Source organism: Drosophila kikkawai, chromosome 2R, assembly GCF_030179895.1.
Source record: "Drosophila kikkawai strain 14028-0561.14 chromosome 2R, DkikHiC1v2, whole genome shotgun sequence".
NCBI lineage: Eukaryota > Metazoa > Arthropoda > Insecta > Diptera > Drosophilidae > Drosophila > Drosophila kikkawai.
Window position 1 is genome coordinate 19,556,849 of NC_091729.1, and position 21,238 is coordinate 19,578,086.

Below are 21,238 nucleotides of genomic sequence, written 5' to 3' on the forward strand. Positions count from 1 at the left end.
AGAAGGAAATGGTGGAATAATTAGGTTTAAGTAAATTGATAATTTGTGAGGCTGTGGAAGAGGTTCTACTGATAAGGTATAGTACGAAGAATACTGTAATAAAATATAATATTGTCCCCCTCTTAACTCTGAATACTCTTTAAAATGTAAGCCATCACTTAACATTTTTCCCATTAAAAATTACTAGTTTAAGTCCCTAACGGAATATGATCTTATATATTTAAAACCAAGTCATCGCTCTAGGAAAACAAGGAGAGATGCAACCTAAGATGGAACACATTTCGGCAGCCATCATTTAAGCGATGCTATCGGGGCGAAAACCGTTTACACAGAGTCTCAGTAATCGCCTGGAAAATCTGCCCTGGCTGTTACCCAGGCTCATGAATATTATGAGCAGAGGAGAGCAGAACGGTTAATGCATTCCCGCTCCTCTGATTCCCTGATTCTCTAATCCGTTTCCAAAATCTCCAAATCCATGCGGTCGGTGGGCTAGGACAACAATAACAATGCCAGCGGAAATGTTTTCAGAATCAGAATCAGTTGGCTGAGTGCTTTTGTTAATCCGAATCCGAATCCGAGGCCAAGGTACAGGGGCAAGGGATCTCCAGACCGCAGTGGAGGCGAGGCTCTTTAGCACCGAGACACGACCACAATATGGGCACGCCCATCTTGCCAGGATGAAGACATCATCTCGATAGAGACCCGGGCACTCCGTCCGGATGATGCCTTCTCAATGCTCTTATGAATTACGCATCGACGCCTCCTTTTGTCCAATGTGCACCTTTCGCCCGAACACGATTCTGATTCCCATTCCGAATACGAATCCGACGCCCCCCTTTCCAGCGAGACATCGAGGTATATAAAAGGGCATGTAAAGGTATGTATATATCGATGGTTCGGGACAAATCTCATTAGAGACACAAAAGGGAAAGCGACGGAGACAGCGACTCATCTTTCATTTGGATGCCAGGACGACAATTAGTACGAGTGTCAGGTTATTCCGCAACCGAAGCCAGTGGATTTCGTTAATGAAGCCGTGAAGAGTCCTCCGTATAGCTTGTTCTACTCGTTGTCCTCGTCCTCAAATGCCCCACAGCCACGCCCACGGTCTGGGTGGTGGGAGAAGGTCTGGGAGTCTGGAAGCTAGTGGAGAGCACCCATCATCACAAGTGAAAAGGGTTAAGGTCTGAGCATGTGTGAAGTGTTTGCCTTGCTCATTTAATGCTGCAAATATTTTGACAAACTTTAGCCACAACCAACAAACCGATTCTCTTTAACATCTAACAGATACACTGAACATTCTGAGACTATTTATTAAATTAAAAATAACAGTAATTTAAAAAGTTCACATAAGAAAAAGATTATTTAAATAATGTTCACCTTTTTATGTATTTTATTTACTCCAAATGTTATTTTAACTAGTCAAGTTTAGTAAGTTTTTCTTCCTGTGTACTCTGCCTTTGACAAATTATCATAATAAAGTTGAATTTATTGATTCGCCTTGTTGACTGTTCGCAATTGTCTGAGCAGATGGGCACAGATGGGCTTTTCTCGGTTTTGGGCCTGTTGTTTGTTCAGGGAATTTGCATTGCTCATCCGCTGCCGCCCAACCATCGTACCACCCATTTTATAGCATCTCCACCCACACGAAAGGCCGACAACAATGCAACTCTTTTGCCAGAATTTTATTCAAAGCGCGTTTGTCTATTTACAGTACATTTACGCACTTAATGATGGGGTTCGTTTGTCCCCGGCTCCGAGTTCCCAGTTCTCAGTTCCCAGTTCCCTGATCCCTGTTCTCAGATCCCTCCCACTCGCCAGCCAACGTCGGCTGTTCATCAACCCCCCCGTTGAAAAAGTGAGCAAATGTCAGTCAAAAGATTTAAAGATGTGCACGTTAAATGTTTTATATTGTGGTAAACGCTTGCTGTCTGTATGAGTTTGTTGTCTCTTTGTCAATAAGCTTTAGCTACAGTGGAGCAAGAAATTAAGAAAAAACTTAGTAAGAAACATAAGAAATGCTAGAAACAAGTTTACTGAGAAAATTTGTATAAGTAATGTATAATTTAAGCTTATTACTAAGTATGATTTTTTAATATAAACTTGAGGAATCATTTAAAAGGTACCTAAAATTTCCATCTTTAGCCACAGAAGTTAGGAGTAACCAAAGTTTATGCAAAGAGTGTCCTTAAAAATCCCAAGTCTGAATTCTGAAGGCTCTAATATATAGTTTCCTTATGAGTTTCCTTTATTATTAGACAAAAAATATATATAAAATCAAGTTTTGCAAGATACTTCATACAAAATAAATATGTTAAGAGTGAATAGTAAATAAATAATCCCATTTAAAAGTATATACAAATTGTTTGTATTACTCATTAAGCCCAACCTCAACCCACGCCAACTAATAACCTCCTTTCTCAAGTGAATTTCTTACTAACACGCAAAAAATGTCTAAATATTTTCGGTACCCACAATGACTTGGCATTCCACTGTGCGTGTTCTTTGTTCGGGGGAGTTGTTGAATGGCAATTTGCCCGGAGAGACGAGAGACGATGAGGAAGGGAACTCTGAACAAATTGACAAAAAAGGAAGAACATTTGACTGGAGGGGTGCATAAATTCAATTTGAAATATGTAAACCTTTGCACCGAGCCTTTTTATTTTGTGGTTAACCTAATTGAGTCGTCTCGTAAAATATGTAAATGCAGCCACAACACCGTTCCGGCAAAGTCCGAGGAGAGCTTGGCGTTGATAATTACGAGAGCGGCCAACCCTCGAAGCGTTAGAAATTTGGCGACAGAGCATTAATTTGATGAAACAACAACAGGAGCAATTGGGCGACACTCAATCAGCCAGTCAGTCAGTCAATATCACACCCTGTTGAGCGATGTGATGCATTCTGGCTTAATGGCATTCTGGCGCCCTTTTTCGTGCTTCTGTAATTGGTGAATGGCCCTCGAAAATGACGCCTTACCCAGGCTGCCAAGTGGAAAATCAATTACTTGGTCGCACCGGCTAATTGGAGACATATGGCGCTTGTCTATCGACTATTGATTCCACTACCGAATGACGAATACCAAATATCACCTCTGCCCAATCCGGATCCGAGTCCAAATAACAACTCCCAGACGACGACGACGACGCCGAAAATTGGAGGGTTGCAGGGAAACAGGGTCAAAAGTGTCACATCATGCATAATGATGACGGTGATGAGGCGACGCCAGGCGACGCGACGCTATGCTATGCCACTCGCAGGGCCCTAAAATAAAACATGAAATGGCCGAAAATGCTTGCAGTGAAAATTAACTGACAATGCGGCGTATACTTAATGCGCCCGGTGCCCAGCTACTGATAATTGCGCTTTCAAGTGTTTCTTTCGCTGACTGTCGGCCAACCTGACAACTTGCACATGCTCATGGCCCCCACTTCGGTCGCCGTCATCCACCTATCCCCCAGTCTCTCACCTTGTAATTTGAGCCGAAAATTTGTTGGAAAAAGGAAGCACTTATCCAACTAGTCAGTCCGTCATCCATCCACGTTTGGCCCATCAATCCGGGCAAGTGAGTCTGTGGCGCTAGCTGGCACCAGATTAGATCGTAAGTGCACTGGGAGAAATATGTGAATTAAAAGAAAGAAGTTCCTTAGAAACAGTTGTTATTCTTAAATGGTTTCGCTCTAGGATATTTTTTATGGGGTCAGATTCCATATATTTCCTTATATAAATATTAGAATACCACTAGCCAGGTTATAAAATGAACCAAGTTCTTATAATTTGATCCTCAAGAATTCTAATACTTACCACACTTTCCCCCAAAATACTTTATATATAATCAATTTCTGCTACTGTTTTATTCAATGTGTAGAAGCTGGAATGATTCTATACTCGATATATGGTTATATATATTTATATATATATAAACGCAGTCTGTTCCCAGGGCCCATCGGAGACTTTAGAGCCCATAATGACGATGATGTGGTGCATTTGTGTGAGTGACAGTGACGCGTCAGTTTTTCATCTCCCGGCTTTTTTTTTTTTTTTTGGTGAGAGGTTGTGGTTTCGGTTTTGGTGGCTGTGGATGCAGTCGTGTGTTTGCCCACAGCATTGGATATTTTCATAAGGCAGCTAAGTAAACCACTCAAGTAGGACATGGCAAGGCCGGACATGTCATCGTTGGCGCCATCCGCCGACGCCATCAGCTCGGATCTCCGATCTGGGCTCTCGGATCTTTGGTTCTGGTTAGAGTATGGGCGGAGAGTGAGAGAGGTAGCCACCGCACAACGTGGATGTTGTTCTTTCCCTTTGGACTTGACTTGGTTGGGTGACTTCTTGCCGGCTCCGACTCCGACTCCGGCTCTCTTGTTGATGTTTACACAGAAATTGATATTTTATTTCAAAATATCAACAGCGATCGAGGATGAACAACATTAGTGGCAGCAGATGAATACTTATAGTTGGGAATATACATATATATCGGCGAGGAGAAAGGAAATTTCCCCTATCCTGTTGCCATATTCCCAGACTATTTACTTAGTCGTCTGTATTTGCCCAAGAGAAAGCTGCACATGATAGCCAACAAAGGAAGATATCAGCAGGAAATGTTGCAAGAAATCCGGTATTTTGTTACAAACTATAATTGTTACTGCGAGATTGTTGAAAGTGAATTTGGGAAAAGTATTTCAGAATTTATGATATTAAAGTTTTATAGTTTGGCAAAATATTAATCTAAGACTTAGTTTTATTTGACTCTCTAAATATGTTTAAAGAAGTTGAAGAAAAGAGGATGTGTTTGAAAATCATATGTTTTTGTACACATTTTATAGATTCTCCCATAAAAATGATCATTTCTGAATATAATTACTAATTAACTTCAATTTAAGTATGTTGTTTTTCATTTCATAGCTTAAACCCCTCTTAATTTCTCAGCAGAAAAAGGGATAGAGATACAACAAGACAACTCCAATAAACAAAATGAATCTTTAGCTACTTTTATAGAATATTTCCCCACTTCCACTTGTTATTTTTTAAAATTTTATTATGACCTTTTCCAGAGCTTATATTTTCTAAAAACAATTAAAATTCTCTTCAATTCCATTCCATCCCAAAAAAACAAACAACACAACTTTATATAATGATTCAAATTCTTAACTGTTCATTCGGTTGTTTTTCTTTTATTGCAATCTAAATGTATACGTAAGCTCTATGATTTGCATACTTAAACTCTATTTACAAATACGTACACACACACAAAAATTAGAATGAAAACGTTTCGAATTCAAGTTCAGTTTTGGGATCCCAAAACTCGGCATCGGGGAATCCCACTTTCCATCCGGCTTAAATTGCTATCTTTGAAGAGTGCGTGTGCGTGTGCGACGCTTGCGTTTTGCTGCTGCTGGATAACGGTATAGGTATAGGTATAGGTAATATCGGGGTCGTGATATAGGAAACGAGTCCGGTGGCCAGGATCGAATATTGCTCGAACTCCGCCGCGGGGATTGCGCTTAACTACGGCTAACTTAGAAATACAATTGAAACAATCTGAATAGCTGGGCCTTAGTGCTTCGGGGTGGTGGTGGGTTCTTATGGAGTTAGGATTGGGGTGATCGGAGGAGTCCTCCTCCTCCTCAGACCCGCTGATATCATGTGATCTCGGGGGCACTGTGCTTCAGCTCCGGTGACGTGGAGAAGGGTCGGTGCAGCAGCAGCTGCCCGCTGTGGTGATAACCCGTGGTGGTGGTGGTGGTGGCCTCGTGGTGATGGTTAGGCCCTCCGCCTGCCCCACCCGAGCCAGCCGTGGCCACCGCCGTGGAGTTGAGCTTCTCCGGTGAGTTGATCCTCAGCTTGGGCGGCTGCGGATGTGTCGGATGAGGTCCGTGGCCGGGCACACACTCCACACTGTAGGCGGCCGCGTAGGCGGGATGATGCAGTGGCCCGCCGGAGGCTCCGTTCAGGGCCAGGGGCTGCGGCAGCTGTGGGTGTGGGCGCAGGACGATCGGTTGGATGGGGAACTGCTGGGACATCTCTTTTAGGTTACTGAAGCTCTGCAGGTAACAGCCGGCACTAAACAGGCTGGTCGCGGCGTCCAGCTTGAAGGGCGGCAGGCAACCGGCCGCAGACAGTGGTCCTCCCGGACCAGATCCTGCTCCAGCTCCTGCATAGCCACCACCCACCGGCAATTGGGGTGGCGTGCTTGTGGGCGAGGCCAGCGGCAGGGGCAGAGAAAGAGGCAGCGGCAGAGAGCCGCTCAGGTCGCGCGGCTTGTCATCGTCCACGCTGAGGCTCTCCTCGCGATCGTTGGCTCCGTTAGAGGTGCTGCCCGGACTGTGCTGAAGCTGCAGGCTGCTGGGCACCGGCGAATGAGTGCCCAGCGAGATGTCCGAGTCGGAGCTGTCCGAGGGCGTGGGCGAGGCGGCGCCATCCGCCCGCCGGCTACGGCAGCCGAGTCCCTGGTTCTGGTTGTGTTGAATGCTGGAAGAGGGAAAAGGTTTTGGTTTTATTTATATGTCAGTCCTCAGAACCATACAATCCAGGTGATTACATTACATTCGTTTTAATTCTTATGCAATGACTGCTTGATAATCATATTTATCATTTAAAAATTAAATAAACTAAAAAACTCTTTAAGAGCCACTTCTCTGGGGTTTGTATTGAATTTTTCATGTCTTTGACAAGCCATAACTGATCGAATTGCTGATGAAATTAGATATAGAATCAAGACTTTTCCCACTGACATTCACTTTCCAGCTTCACACCGATTTTCCGTCTTGCAATATAAAGAAATTAAGACATCAAGCCTTTGAAATCGACATCGGCATCGTTAATTAGGCGAGGCTGGACAGTTGCAGTGACCGCGGCTAAACGCCCATTAAGGCGGCCCATTTGTCGCTGCCCCGCAGGAGCTCCGCTTGCGGGGAAGCCAAGGCAACTGGGGGGAGGCAACAGAGGCTCATAAATCTGACACAACTTTCACACATGCTTAAGATAAATCGTCTGGGGGCCAAAACAAAAGGCGCAGCATCGCCATCTGACCAGAAGATGACTTGATTAGCCGCCACAGATTGAAGACCGGCAGCGGGAAAGAGATATAGATACAGATATGGCCGGGCGGAGGAGGAGCATTCTCATATACATCATCATTTGCCATCACGCCACGACTCCTGCAATGTCATAATTATTGGTTAGGATTCGCTCAACTTGCTGCAATTTGTTCCCCTCCTGGCAGCCGCCGGGATCCTGCAGCGGCTCGTGTTGTGTGATTAATGGTGCCACATCATGGCCAGTGGAAGCGGGAGCAGAGACACCGCTTGAGATGTAGCTGGAGCTGGAGCTGCGAAATGTATCTGCGGCTACCTTGCTGGGCCCAGTCCCTGTGCCCTTTGTCTTTCGGTTGCCAGAGAAACATTAAATCGTTTAGCCGCCTAATGTGCCAACTTGATGGATCACTCACGGCCTGATGAATTGTTATAGCTGGGAGATTGGAGATTGGAGATCGGAGAGTGGAGTGTGAAGACCTCAGACTGCCCGCTGCTGGGATACTCCCGAATTTCAGAGGCCCTTCCGATTAGAAAGGTTTTTTTTTTTGTGGCTATTAGAATTAAGGTAATTGGAATCTAACTATGGGAAAGTGAGAGGCCATGCGGTGGGTCGATGAGATGAAACTTTATCTCACGGGAATATAATCTCAAGCTTAGAGTCCTGGCAATAGCTTACGGTAAGAAACTATATCGATTATAAAAATAAGCTGCTATTGTTTAATATTTTTTCGGTAGCTTTGCTTTCTTTTAAACTTTGAAACACTATAGTTCCTAGATACATACAATGATAGTCCAAAAGGACTTTGTTATTTGAATATCCAAATATTGGTAATAAGAACCATCTAAGCTTATCTGTGGTGGGTCACACAGGAGAAACTTTAAACCAATTCGGACGCAAAATTCTGCGTGGATATCCTTGCTTTAGCTTCTGTTAGCCAGATTTTTGGCACGGGCGACTCAAGGCCATTTTCACGCTCGACTGGAGCTACGAACTGGGGACTTGGCACGCTCGGCTTGAGCCCAGAAACCCAAAACTTGGATGCACGAATACGATATATATTTTCCACACAATTGACTTGGCAGCGAGCTGGGAGATGGGAGATGGGAGCTGAGGTATAGCCGCGATCTGAACAGAGACAGGCACAGGCACAGGGACAAGGACAAGGGCAAGGGCAAAGGGTTTACTGAAATCGGATACCCCGTGGCACCTAACCTAACCGAAGTGACACGTATGTAATTACCCGCCTGGACATGGCCAGCCAGAAGGGTTTGGATGGGAAACCCGAGATGCATTGAAATGTTCCTTAATCGGCTCATGTCAGAAGACGGAGATTCCGACTCGAATCGAAAGCGAACTGAAACCCATTCAGGCTGCAAAAGAATGCCGGAATGGTAACACGATCTCTGCGCTAGGCCAACAAAAGATGCTTGCTTTAAGTATGGCTTAAAGGCCAAAAAAACCAGCTAGAAATCTATGCTAGTTGCTGCGGGAAAATCAATGAACCTGCTGGCTAATGCCATGTCAATAGAGCGACAAAATCAGGCGGAAAATTGCATCGCACTCGTATTTTCAAGTAAATTGTGTCAATTCGAATTGAATGCCGTAAATTGTGTAAATATTTGGACAGGCAAGAGCAGTTAAAGGAGCAGTCCTACGCTCTCTCCCGAGGGGCCTTCAACTCAGACCTTTGCTTATGTTTTCAGTGCCCTAAATGCAATCAACATTTATTTTATATTTATTCCCTTTTCCAGCCGGAGAGATCTGTTGACAAACGGGATTTAAATTTGCTCGCATTTGAATATTTACAACCCTTGGGGCGGAGTGTTGTTCGCTTTTATTTCGAGTCGAGTCGAGTCGAGACGAGCCTCTATCACTTGTCAATTGAACAAAAGGCCACATCCGGTGTTGCTGCCTGCCTTCTCAGCCTTCTCAGCCTCCTCAACCAGCCATCCATCGATGGAGAGTCATCCGCCTGCCGATGGCGATGACTTGAACCTGACTTCTTATTAATTTCTTTAATACACTTTCTACGCGGCATTGAAGTGTCCGACACCGAGGCTGCTCAGCCATTCAGTTCATTCTTGGACATCAGCTAGCGGATGCACGGGGAAAAATATTTATGATCTTGGTTGGGATTTCTTTAAATTTAGATTATCTATTTTTCTGGAGTCTTATAATCTAGAATCATCTTAATCCAGAGTTAAAACCTTACTTAGCCTTCAAAGAGTTTATTTTATTGTAGAATCTAGTACAAATCTACTAATAGCCCATAATTATTCTCTAAGCTTTTGTTAAGATTATTCCTACACATATTTTGTATATTAATTCGATTTTTTTCCAGTGTTTAGATCCCAACTCCATCTCCCGCTCTCAATATCGAGCTGGTTGTATATTTTTCTCACAAGCCACCGAAAACGGTAGTTGGTGTTGTGCAAACAGCATCGAGTGGTCCGGACTCAGCTCCCTCGGATCGCATCCCGGGCTTGGACTTGGATATGGCCACAGACCTGGACCTGGGCATGGGTATGGGTACTTATGGGGCTCGAGTGCCCTGTCCGAGCGCTCTGACAAGTGGGCCCTCCGCCTTGGATATCGATGGGGGGGGATGGGAATCGAAATGGAGTCGGAGATGGGGCTGGGAATATCTGCTTCTGCTCCTTCCTTTTTCTTCATTAGAATTCGAGAGAGGCTGCCCGAGAGGCTGGGAAATCGATGAGCAAAACCTCTTGAGTTCGAGCTTCTTCTTCCCGTTGTATCTTTGTATCTTTATATGCCCGTCCGCAAGTGCGTGTTTGTTATTTTGATTGATAATTGACATTTACAACATATTTGCTGTGTTCTCAGCTTTATTACACTCCAACCTTCGATTCCCATTCTCATTCCCGAAATGCTGGTTGATTTGATTTCTGCTGGCACATTTCGTGTTCTCGCTTGGACGCCCACTGTGCCCCTAATTTGGCCATCGCCTCAGCTCGAGTTGGATGCAGGGATGTGGGCGAATCTCATCGCCATCTCCATCTCCATCGCATCTCCATCTCCAGTGGCTGTCCACGAGCCACGCATTTCGCTTGTCGGGTAATTCACGCAATAAAAGCATCGGCGCGAGGCGGATTCAGTGGAATCAGTGGATTCAATGGATTCAGTGGCTCTCGGTTTGGCCAAGAGCTTCGTATCGCTGTCGTGCATCGTCGAGTGGCAATTGTAATTGATCAAAATCAAGTCTCGAGCCGGGGCTTTGCCTTAATGAATTTGCACAATAGAAGCTTCTTGGCAATCGTTTTGTTTTCTCTAATGATTTGTGTTTGGGTAGGTGATTCACAAGAGCGGAGAGGGAATTTATATATACAAAAATATAATAAAATTACAGAATATGTTTTTAGTTCTTTCCATCATGATTATCAAATCAATATCCTATTTAATGTTGGATTAATTACGTTCCCATCTGCTTTGCCTCAAGAGTTTCCTCTGAAATGGACAAATGGTGATGACTGGGGTAGCTTTAGTAACCCGTTTCTTTCCTGTGCTTGCCCAGAATTCCTGTGCAATGTGCGGCAATCTTGATTTTGAATATCTTGCCAGCTAGCTCCCTGTGCACTTCGTACTCCATGCTCCATACTCTATTTGCAATGGCCACTTGGCGGCTGAAGGCATCAGAGCATGACAAGTCTACAGCGCACCGAGTTTCCGCCGTAACGACTCAAGTCGAGTTGAGTCGATCAATCTCCGATGTCTTAATTACTCAATTCGGGAGCGGGAAACGCGCTGCCGCTGCCTTTCTCCCCAGAGCCTTTCTAATGGAGTGGATGTGGATGTGGCTGTGGCTGCGGATTGGAGCTGTGTATTTGATTGATTTACCATCTTGGCTGGGGCCAACAACAACCGTTTGACATCGTGGCTCCTTCTGGCTTCACGATCTTGTTGCTCCAGCTTCAGCTGCCTTGGTATACCCTATATTAGAGGGTGCTATGATAATGTAAGGAAACTGGGAATATGCTTTTGAGGGAGAGTAGGTGCAGGCACATATTTTCAAAGAGGTTTAGGTTAAGTTTTGATTAAAGAGATAACCAATATTATTGGAGAATAATCGAGTAAAGAGATTGCTTTTCTTAGATATCACTTTTCGAAAGGCGGATTAGCAATCCAGCTTTAAGTCGTTGAAGAGGTTTAGGTATAGTTCCTTTCTGTATTTAATTGGTAGTAGACTTTTCTTGGTTTAAGAGACCTATTATGGCTTTTATCTATCCAGTCTCCTTAACAAAATATTCTGTCCAAAGCTCAAAACCCTTTCAAAGCTTCTTTGTGAAAACTTAACCTTCTTTTATGGGTTCAGCTTTAAGGGATCTATTATGGCTCATTTCTATAAAGTCACAACATTTTCTATAGAAATGAAATCCATCAATAATATCCCAAACCTAAAACCCTTCCAAAGTAAGGGTACTCCAAGTTTCGTTGTGAAAACTTAACCTTCCTTCGGTTCTCTGACTGACTTCGCCTGTCGGTCCCCGTTCGCACAAGTGCAGTAGCAAAAATGTTAACAATTTTTCAGCGCACAATGCTTGAACAGTCAGCGCCTGATGTCTTGGGTCTGGTTTGGTTCCCGGTTAGAATGGTCCCGTGTCCCCCTTCTCGGAACCCTTGCCGCCGCCACTGAATGCCGCCTGGCGCTGTCGAAGTTGTCTGGCCGTCGCATATGAACGGCTTTTAATTTCATATTTTTTATATGGACACCGAGCATACATATATTTGTGCCTCCAGTGCGCCTTTTTGTCTCATCTCTGGGGGCTTTTGCCGCCGCCGCCGCTTAATAACACGATGACTACACGAAACCTCGAAAAACTCGAATTCAGGCAGGGATCGGGGGATCGGATCTTGGACTGGGGCCTGGGATCCGCGGATCGAGTGCGGATGGAGTTGTAATGGCGGCGTATCCGTGGCTGCTGCTGCTTTACAAGCGAAATAATCGCCATCATTTTAACTAATGACCCGCTCGCATCTGGTTTTTATTTTTCATGTGTATTTTTGATGCGCACTTTTCTTTATTTTTTCCCTTTTTTTTTTACTTAGTAAACTTCTTATTTTTTTGGCTACGCTTGGCGCTTTGTGCAGATTCATTCAATTTGAGACGAGGCCGCTGCCACTGCCGATGCGGCTCCTAACTTAATAAACACGGGGATCGCTGGATGGGATCTCTCCTCTGGCTGTGCCGGGTTTCCAAGGAATGCCAAATGTTGTCTCGATTTCTTTTACTTTTCCTTTTCCCTCCTTGCTCTTTTTGTGAGCAGGTAGAACTTGAAATATTTGCGCATCTGCAGGAGCAGCCAAAACACTTGAGTGGACTACGATTCCACTGCGCTCCGACTGAGGATTTCTTGCAGTGTCATTCCACTTAACTTGCCTTCTTTCACTTCGAGCGGGATCTTCTTCATTTCAACTTCGCGCGAATTGGTCGAGTTTTAACTTCTTCTGGCCATATTTTGCAAGCGGGTTGCACCTTTCCAGCTGAAGCATGAGCTGCGTTTACACTGTCATCATCGTCATCGCCATCAGCATCATCATCATCATCATCGCCGTACTTTGTCTCCTTCATCATCATCGCATCCCGGCCTGTCTCTGGACCTGGCCCAAGCCCATACCCTTCATCGTCGGCGGTCAGTTTAATGTGGCCAAAAAGCGGAGACCGCAACAAACAGCAGAAATCGAGAACGCTTCACTGGGTGCCGCCGCCACCGCTGCCGCAGATCGGCACGGATCAATGAAATGGAAACGCTCCTGTGCGATCCCCGCTCCGCGCTCCATGCTCCTCCTGGTTTGACCTGGCCTACCCCGCCCCAAATGGCCCACAGAATGTATCTGGGCAGGGGTATCGATTTACCCAGCCCGGATCGAGTTTCCCCCAGCTTGGCTCCTTCTCTGTCTCTTCTAGGCCCCGTCGTCTAACTCTAATGGCTAATTAAGTTGGCCCACAAACACTCACCGATTCTTGGCCGCGGCGGCCCGATCCCGCTGGCGTCGGTTCTTGAACCAGTTGCCCACTTGCGTGGGATTCAGGCCGGTGGCCTTGGCCAGCTCCCGCTTCTTGGTGGGATTCGGATACGGATCCTGAAGGTACCATTCGCGCAGTAGGCTCCGCGTGCGCTCCTTGAAGCAGTGGGTCTTCTGCTCGCCATCCCAGATCGTCGGCGGCAGGGGAAACTTCTTGCGCACTCGATACTTGTCCACGGGGCCTGAAAGTTAAGTTAAGTTTGATGTGAGGATTACATTTAATTTTTGGGATAGGTGTACAATATATTCTGGAAATTATTTTTAGCAGTTTTGTTAAAGAGAACACTAAAAATAATGATATAATTTGAGATGTTTACATATAAAACAAGAAAGAAAGCTTGTATACCCTTGCAGGTAACAATTAAAATATATCATAACTAAGCCAAAAATGCATTAATTTCGATTCGGAAAGCAGTTTTGTGTTAGTTTTTATTAATTTAAAAAAACTGCATACCAAATTTAAAATTTTAAGAAATCAAAATTTTTGGCCATTTTTGCTAATTTTAATGATGTAACCCCTTATCAAATTTCGCAAAAATGGCCAAAAAATCGATTTCTTCCGAACATATCTAGAAAGATTCCCCTGTTGATGCTGATCAAAAATATATATGGTTTATGGGGTCGGAAATGATTCCTTGACTTAGAAAAATATTATTTTGTATTATAAAATCTGATTTTTTATATTAAAAAACTTATTGATTTTTTTTAAATTATAAATATCATAACTCGGCCAAAAGAGCATTAATTTTAAATCGGAAAACTGTTCTGTGCAAGATTTTCTATAGTTAATAAATCTGCATACTTCATTTAAAAATTTTGAAAATTCAATTTTTTATCAAAATCAAAAATTTTAATGATGTAACCCCCTATAAAATTTAGCAAAAATGGCCAAAAAATCGATTTCTTCCTGGCATATCTAGAAAGATTCCCCTGTTGATGCTGATCAAAAATATATATACTTTATAGGGTCGGAAACGTCTCCTTCACTGCGTTGCAAACTTCTGACTGAAATTATAATACCCTGCAAGGGTATAAAAATCTTGAGAAAAAAATTCCTAATGTAATGATAAAACTAAAGCCATCATCATAACTTAAATTATTTATTTAGATTTTGGAATTCATTGAAAATATCTTCGTTTTGTATCAAATTAGTTAATAAGATTCATATAATAATTTGTTTTTAATTTTTTAAGGGAAATATAATATGTAAACAAATATTGCGTATTCGACTAGTTGGCATTGGTGTTTCATTTAGTAGGATCCATATTTCCTTAGAATAAGTGTGAATTTTATAACGGTAAGAAAGGTTTAGCCATTTTTCAATATTAAAATGTTTATTTTATTTAACAAATTTGTATTGTGAAAAGTGAATTTTTGTTGAAACGGTACGATATACATTCTTGAATATTTTAAGTATAAGCATAATAGGATGATAGGAATTAGAAAATTATACATTTACGACAACAAGTTAATTTAATTTTTCTTCTATGAGTAAAGAACTAAAGAATGTACATATATTCATTTTACTTTTTGTATAATTTAAGCATAAGATATTTAAGTAAGTAAGTTATTGTAATGTAATAAATGGGTAGAGATTATAAGATTTGAAACCTTTTTTATTATTTTGATAATTGATATGATTTTTACTTAACAACCTTGTTTATAAACACTTTAAACCAACAACGTTTTATGGTACTCAAAGTCAAATAAATAGTTTAATGAATCGATAAAGATAAATGCATAAATCAGATATAGAAATACTAGAGGCTTGTCTATGCAAACAAACATTTAATGTCAATTAAGCAAAGTCTCCTATATTTGGGCATTTATTTTGTAAATTTAGCTAGTATGAATCAAGGCTTACTCACCGAGTGATCGACCGCGTAGCTTCTCGGCCTCAATGTAGTGGGCCTCCAGCCACATGGCCTGCAGCTTGCCGTAGGACGCCTTAGTAAACTTATGATTCTCTATTATTGCATACAGTTCCCTGGAAAGAGAGACCAGAGTGTGAATAATTCAGATACTATATAGTATATATTATAGTAGCTTTAGCTTAGTTTCAACCCTCTGGGTCTCAAAAATATCCCGCTGGCAAAGCCATTCCATCCAATCCCCACCCCAGGAGAGTCAAGTCACACCCCGTTCACAACGGGCGTCCTAAGCCCTCGCCATATGTATTTTGAAACAATTTCATAAGCATTTATTGTCGTCACTGGCGTTGACAGCTCAGTTGAGTACGTCAAATGGTTTTAATTGGAAGTCGTTTATTTACCGAGTCAAAGCAATCAAATCACTTGCATCGCCAGGTCCCCCGTATATGCATACGCGTTCCATATCCACTATATACACCATTATTTTTATATACGACATTGATTGATTGTACTCGAATTACATAGCCATTCGGCCTGCAGGCAGGCTTCATTTGATTTGGCATAGATGAGATGCAAAACCTGATGCAGCCGTTTATAGCAGCGACTGCTTTGGATAATTGTCGCTATCGATTGCCGCCGCAACGGACCTGTTTGCCCACTTCACAGAACGGGTCGAGTGAGTGGGTCTAGCTGCGTCTTCCCATTATAGATTCCCCAAGCCCCTATGATATATACCCAACTCTGCAAAAAGCTAATCTCTCGCGATCCTTTGTCTGTTGTTTTGTTTTTTTGGCGAAATTCCAATTGCCATGCAAACGAATTGTTTCCGGTCGTCTTAGAAGCTGGAGTGTAATGTGAGACTATATTTTGGAAGCTGGCGACGGAAGACCCTGGCCGGGAACCTATTGTTCGGTCGGTGTTTTATTAATCAAGCCTGCTCCACTTGGCTTTGCCCAGCAGCCAGTTCTTTAATTAGTAAATTAATCCCTTTGTTTATTAATTTAGCGTCTCATTGTGCCCTCATTAAGCTGTGCAAAACTATCGGATGACCGTCTGTTCGTTCGTTGGGGTTAATCAGGGGACAGGAGAGGAGGCAGTGACATCCGAGCCTCGGGGCTTTTTGTTAGCCTCTCCATCGGAATCGGAATTCGTTTCTAAATGGAAATTCAGCATCCGATTCCCAAGTCCTACCTGAAGTTGCCCACATGGTAGGCGACGACGGCGCGGGCCCGGAGCACCGCCTCACAGTTGAGGATCTCGTGCATGTTGGGCAGGGCCACCGGCAGGCTCCAGAGGAAGCGGGCCAGGCGCTCAATGTCGCCGGAGTCCTCCAGGGTCTTGCACACGATCTCCACCTGGGCGGCGGAGAAGGCCAGCGTGGGTACGGCCAGGATGGGGCTGGGTGCTATAATCTGGTGGTGCGTGGGCGAGAAGCTCTCTGAGGGCGGCTGTTTGCCCTCCGTCGGTCCAACGGCCATTTTATTCGTTGAATCCACTGTGACCAAATGGGCATACTACTCTCCACCGGAACGAAGCAATCTTGCTGGGCACGGCTTACACTTTACGTTTGTCCTGCGACCACAATCACTCCCTGCTTCGTTTAAATATATTTAAATGGTTTTTTCTGGTTTTGTGGGTCACTTTGTGGAGGTCACTTCAGCACTTGACACACGCGATCACGATCGTGGGGCGCCCGAGGATGCGGAGGATTTAATGGCAAACGAATGCTGCTCCCCGGATGGCGTACGAATCCAAATGATTGCCAATGAGCCAGCTCATGAATGCGATACCCGTGCCCGGTCCACGAGCGGAGGAGCGCGACTGCTGCTCCACATCGAAACGGGGGGATTTGGCAATGGATATAAGCGATACGAGGCGAGGCGAGGCGATATGTTGCGATACCGAGAGAGCGACCAACCAAACGACCAACCGAGCGCGCAAAAAATACGTCAAATAATGGTCTTGTAACTGAGCTGCCCACTAGGCGACGGATGGAGCGGTACAGAAGCTATAGAAGCTATCGTGGCAGCAGCAGCGACAGAGGCAGCACCAGTGGCAGCGGCAGTAGCAGCACAACAATGACGCGCCACAGATACAGATACTCTGGCAGGCAGCTCCGGCTGCTAATGCCACTGCTACCGCCTGCTGCCTGCTGCCAGCTGCCAGCTGCAGACACAGATACAGCCACAGATACAGATACAGATACAGCTAGGAAAAAGATATGGAAACAGAAACGAGTTGCCACCAATACCAACCAACAACCAACAACCAGTTTGTCGCACACAGATACGCAGGCAGCAGCAACAACAGCAACATTAACAGCAGCAGCAGCAGCTACAGCTACAGACACGGATACGGATACGGATGCGAAGCACCACCATACCAGGGCACTGGTTACGGGGTGGGCGTGGTTGCTGCTTGCTGCCTCTACATTTGTCTCTCTCTGGCCTCTGGCCTGGCAGCTTCAGTGCTTCTGCTGCCGTCTCTTTTCAGCGCCTGCGGTGGTGGCATTGCCTTCATGGGTCACGTTTAAATGAATTGTACATAAGACCCACTCACACACATACACACGAACCCAGGGAGAGACCCTCGCACACTGGCAACTTATACAGTTGCAATTGCAGGATAACAACGGGGCTTATTCCAGGGGTTCCAGCATGGGCTGCGGGGGGAGGCAGCTCAGGTATTGATAAAGAAATCAAATAAAACAAGCGGGCAGAGCCTGACAGGCAGCCGCACAACCGCACAGTGGAACGAGATCAGGCGGATTACGATTATTACAAACCAAAGCAAATTAAATGGAATCTGTTTGCTGAAGTGATTGGCTCATATTAGACTGTCTTTCGATGGAATATTATTAGAAAATATGGATTAAGTCATTATATCACTTACATATAACATTTAAATAATCTAATCAATAATGTTTCATTTTGAAAACTTTTGTAAACATTAAATAAACTGGATATTTTATTGTTTTCTTATATAAAAGATGTACTGACAAAATCAAATTGTAGAAAACAATCTATATAATATAGTAGCTCATTTACCGCTTGTTTTTCACAAAAATTCGCAACAGGTTCTAGCTTTAAACTGATATTGTATATATCAGCAAAAGGTTGAAGTAGATCAGTACCGGATGTTATTGATGAAAGCTTGACTCCCTTCTTAAAGAGCCGGTTTTTGGGTTCAAAAGGATGTATAATTTCTTATAATAAATATTGAACGTTATATTTATTTACAACTTATTAATATTAAGATTTTGTATAAAGGATGCGGTTTATGCTTATATAATAAAAAGAGTCTTAGATATCGTTAAAAATAGTTATTTTTCAAAGAAAATGTACTTTAAAATAAATAAGAAATGCTAGATTTTCTTGAGAGTCTGAACAGTGAATTACAAACCCCTCAAAAGCCATATTTCTGTGACACTTAAAATTACTTATTAAAAATAAAATTTTAAAATTTGTATTTTTTACAACCTCTATTGCATTAAGTTCGCTCCACAGTAAGCGTAGCATATTGTATAAGTGTAGCAAAATGTTTGACACCATGTGGTCTGGCAACCTCTACTGGCTGCCTCCCTCCATCCCGTCCCGCGGCTCCTCCATTTCCCCCACTTCTGCTGCTGCTGCTACTGCCTCCTATAAGCCATCTCCTTATGCCAGGACGACCGACCCTCCAGCCCGCCTACCTCCTTGCGTCCCATGCATATATACGAACGTATATAACCAAAATCACGTTTTCATTTTGGCAGAAAGGGAACTTTTGATTATGTCCGACGAATGAATAAGGGAAATATTCACAAGCAAAAGTTTTTATTGTGGCGCTGTCACTGGTGTTGGTTTTAGCAGTGGTTTCTTTTTCTCCTTGTTTTTTTTTTTTTGTGGTGCTTCATCATTCTCGGGGCTTGACAGGATCCGGAAATACCCAGGTGGGATGGTGTCTGGGTGGTGTGGCAGTGCGGCATGGCGACGGGGAACACGCTAATGTATCGTTCGCGCTTTGTCCGGAGTGTTAACAGATTAGTTGTTTACATGCCACAAGTAAATGAGTTTTCAAAACGTAGCCAAAGGGGCTTCAAAGGCACCGCGCTTGCCACAGTGCCACCCCGCCACCTTACCACCTCCCACATTACCTCCCCCATTAACAGCTTCTTGCACAATCGCTGTAAAAGTGTAAAAGTACATACATTTGTGTATGTATGCATGTACAGAGCACGCATACAAGCACGCGAACATCGCCATTGCTGGCTGGCTCTGTCTCTTTCCCACCCCCAGGCCCTGATATGCCCACCCCCTACACTGAAAAGAAAGGATATGAAAACTAAACTCAAATTTAGGAGAGCTAGTTTGAGTAAAAATCTCATATCAACTTTAAATTTTATTAACTGAATTTTTTTGTACTGATCAATAAATTGTTTCATTCATTTTCCACCCTATAAACATTTGATTAATAATATGTAAATAAAATTACAACACTGTGTTTTTAAATATTACATTTTCGCTCACCAGAAAATCATAATCATTATGCTATATTTTATATATTTTTTTTTATTGTAATTATAATCTCATTATACAAATTTACTTGTGATATATTTCTTCAAATTTTATTAACTGAATTTTTTTGTACTGATCAATAAATTGTTTAATTCATTTTCCATCCTATTTTATTATTAATAGGTAAATAAAATTATAACACTCAGTGTTTTAAAATAATTATATTTTTTCTCAACAAAAGATCATAATCATTATGGTTTTATTATGGTTTTTTATTTTATTTAATTATAATCTCATTGTACAAATTTACTTGTGATATATTTCTTCTCGTGTACCTCCTCATTTCACCTCCTCCCCCATAACCACCCACGCGCTTAGCTCTTGTTAAATCTGAACGATGACTTTTTGAGTAGTTGGTTGAACATTTTGGACAATTGCATTAGGTGAACGGCAAACGCTGCTCTGCTCTGCCAGTGAGCTAGTGTGTGTGCTTCAGTGTGTATGTATATGTATGAATATCAGACGTCACATAGATACAACTACAAGCGAGATACATCAGTTCGAAAAATGATAGCGCACGCATTGCGCCAGCTCCCACATGGCCACATTATGTGCTGCCTCTGCTCTGCTACCTCTGCCGCTGTATCCGTATCTCCTCCACCTGCCCTCCCCCCACCCACCGGCAATGTCCTCTGAATGCGCTCATTATGGTATCGATCACCTTTCATGCGCCACAATTGGGGAGTGGAGTAAGAGATACAATCGAATCATGGACTCACAGGCGCAGAGATACAAGCCGAAATGCAAATGTAATATTGTAAGAGCCTCGGGGCATTCTGGAGCCAGCAAGGGAATGAAATAATACATATGACATATTTAAAGGAGTACGGAAAATGAGAATGTATCTCATCTTGTTTTTGTTAAGAAATATGATTTTACAATCAAACAAACTTATCAATTTTACAGCTAAATAAACTCCATAGCTTATGTATATTATTATAGAAAATTCTGAAAAATATCTCAAGGTTCTCTAGGTATAGTACTCAAAGTGTCGAATGGCCATGCCATTGTTGATGAATAGCTTATAAAATGTTGATGAATATGTGATGAATTTTTGAATTAGTTACTAAAATATACATTTCTGAATCAATGAAGCTCAGCAGAGCTCCCCCTTAGTCATTTCACTTGCTCCTTGAACTTCAAAAAGCAATCGCAATCTCATTTGAATTGCCTAACGAACCATGGAATTTCAGTTTGGGCTTGCTATTCCCCGAGTTGAGCGTATAATATCATATTGTTGACAATTGCGCTTGCGGTGCTAATCAAAATATCCAACTCCGTGGAACTCCGTTGAAGTGAGTTGCTCCGGCCAAGTGTGTCACTGGTCCAATCGAATCATACGCCCAGTGGTCCATTAAATGATGAAATTTGTGCGCCAAGGCGGCGGCTCCACTCACCCTTTTTTGGGAGACAGGCGGCTATGAGCTGTGTAATTAGGCCAAGAACGCACACCAGTTTGGCTCAGCTCAAATTCGTTTTGCGAAAACAATTAAAAGGTAATTAAAAGCAATTTTTTGATGATCGCTTGGGCAGGCTTTAAAGGCTTTCCCGCTAGCCACACAAAGGCAACCGCAATCAACAAAGGACAACCACATTTGGCTGGCTCTTTTTGGGGAGCCCGCGGCCAGAAAGTAAATGTCTATTATTGCAGTCTAGTAAGTGCTCTGCCTACATATGGTGGGGTTATAGCTGGAGCTGGAACTGGAGACGAGGCAGGAGTTGGAGCTGCAGCTG

General features: G+C 43.1%; 1 protein-coding gene across 1 annotated transcript; it reads right to left on the minus strand.

Moving 5' to 3' along the window:
* Window positions 1–5,168: 5,168 nt before the first annotated feature.
* Optix (optix) lies at window positions 5,169–16,937 on the minus strand. Its single transcript, XM_017169862.3, has 4 exons — window positions 16,140–16,937; window positions 14,946–15,064; window positions 13,010–13,259; window positions 5,169–6,468 (listed from the first exon to the last, which is right to left on the minus strand). The coding sequence occupies exons 1-4, from the start codon at window positions 16,424–16,426 to the stop codon at window positions 5,640–5,642; spliced, it is 1,485 nt and encodes a 494-aa protein (XP_017025351.1). The 5' UTR covers window positions 16,427–16,937; the 3' UTR covers window positions 5,169–5,639.
* Window positions 16,938–21,238: the final 4,301 nt, after the last annotated feature.

Bases quoted from the DNA above. Each gene is read 5' to 3' on its own strand.
- Optix (XM_017169862.3), bottom strand. From the start codon at position 16,426: ATGGCCGTTGGACCGACGGAGGGCAAACAGCCGCCCTCAGAGAGCTTC. The intron at 13,260-14,945 runs GTGAGTAAGCCT...CTTAACTTTCAG, and splicing joins GCTACGCGGTCGATCACTCG to GCCCCGTGGACAAGTATCGA. The intron at 6,469-13,009 runs GTGAGTGTTTGT...TCCCTCTTCCAG, and splicing joins GCCGCCGCGGCCAAGAATCG to CATTCAACACAACCAGAACC.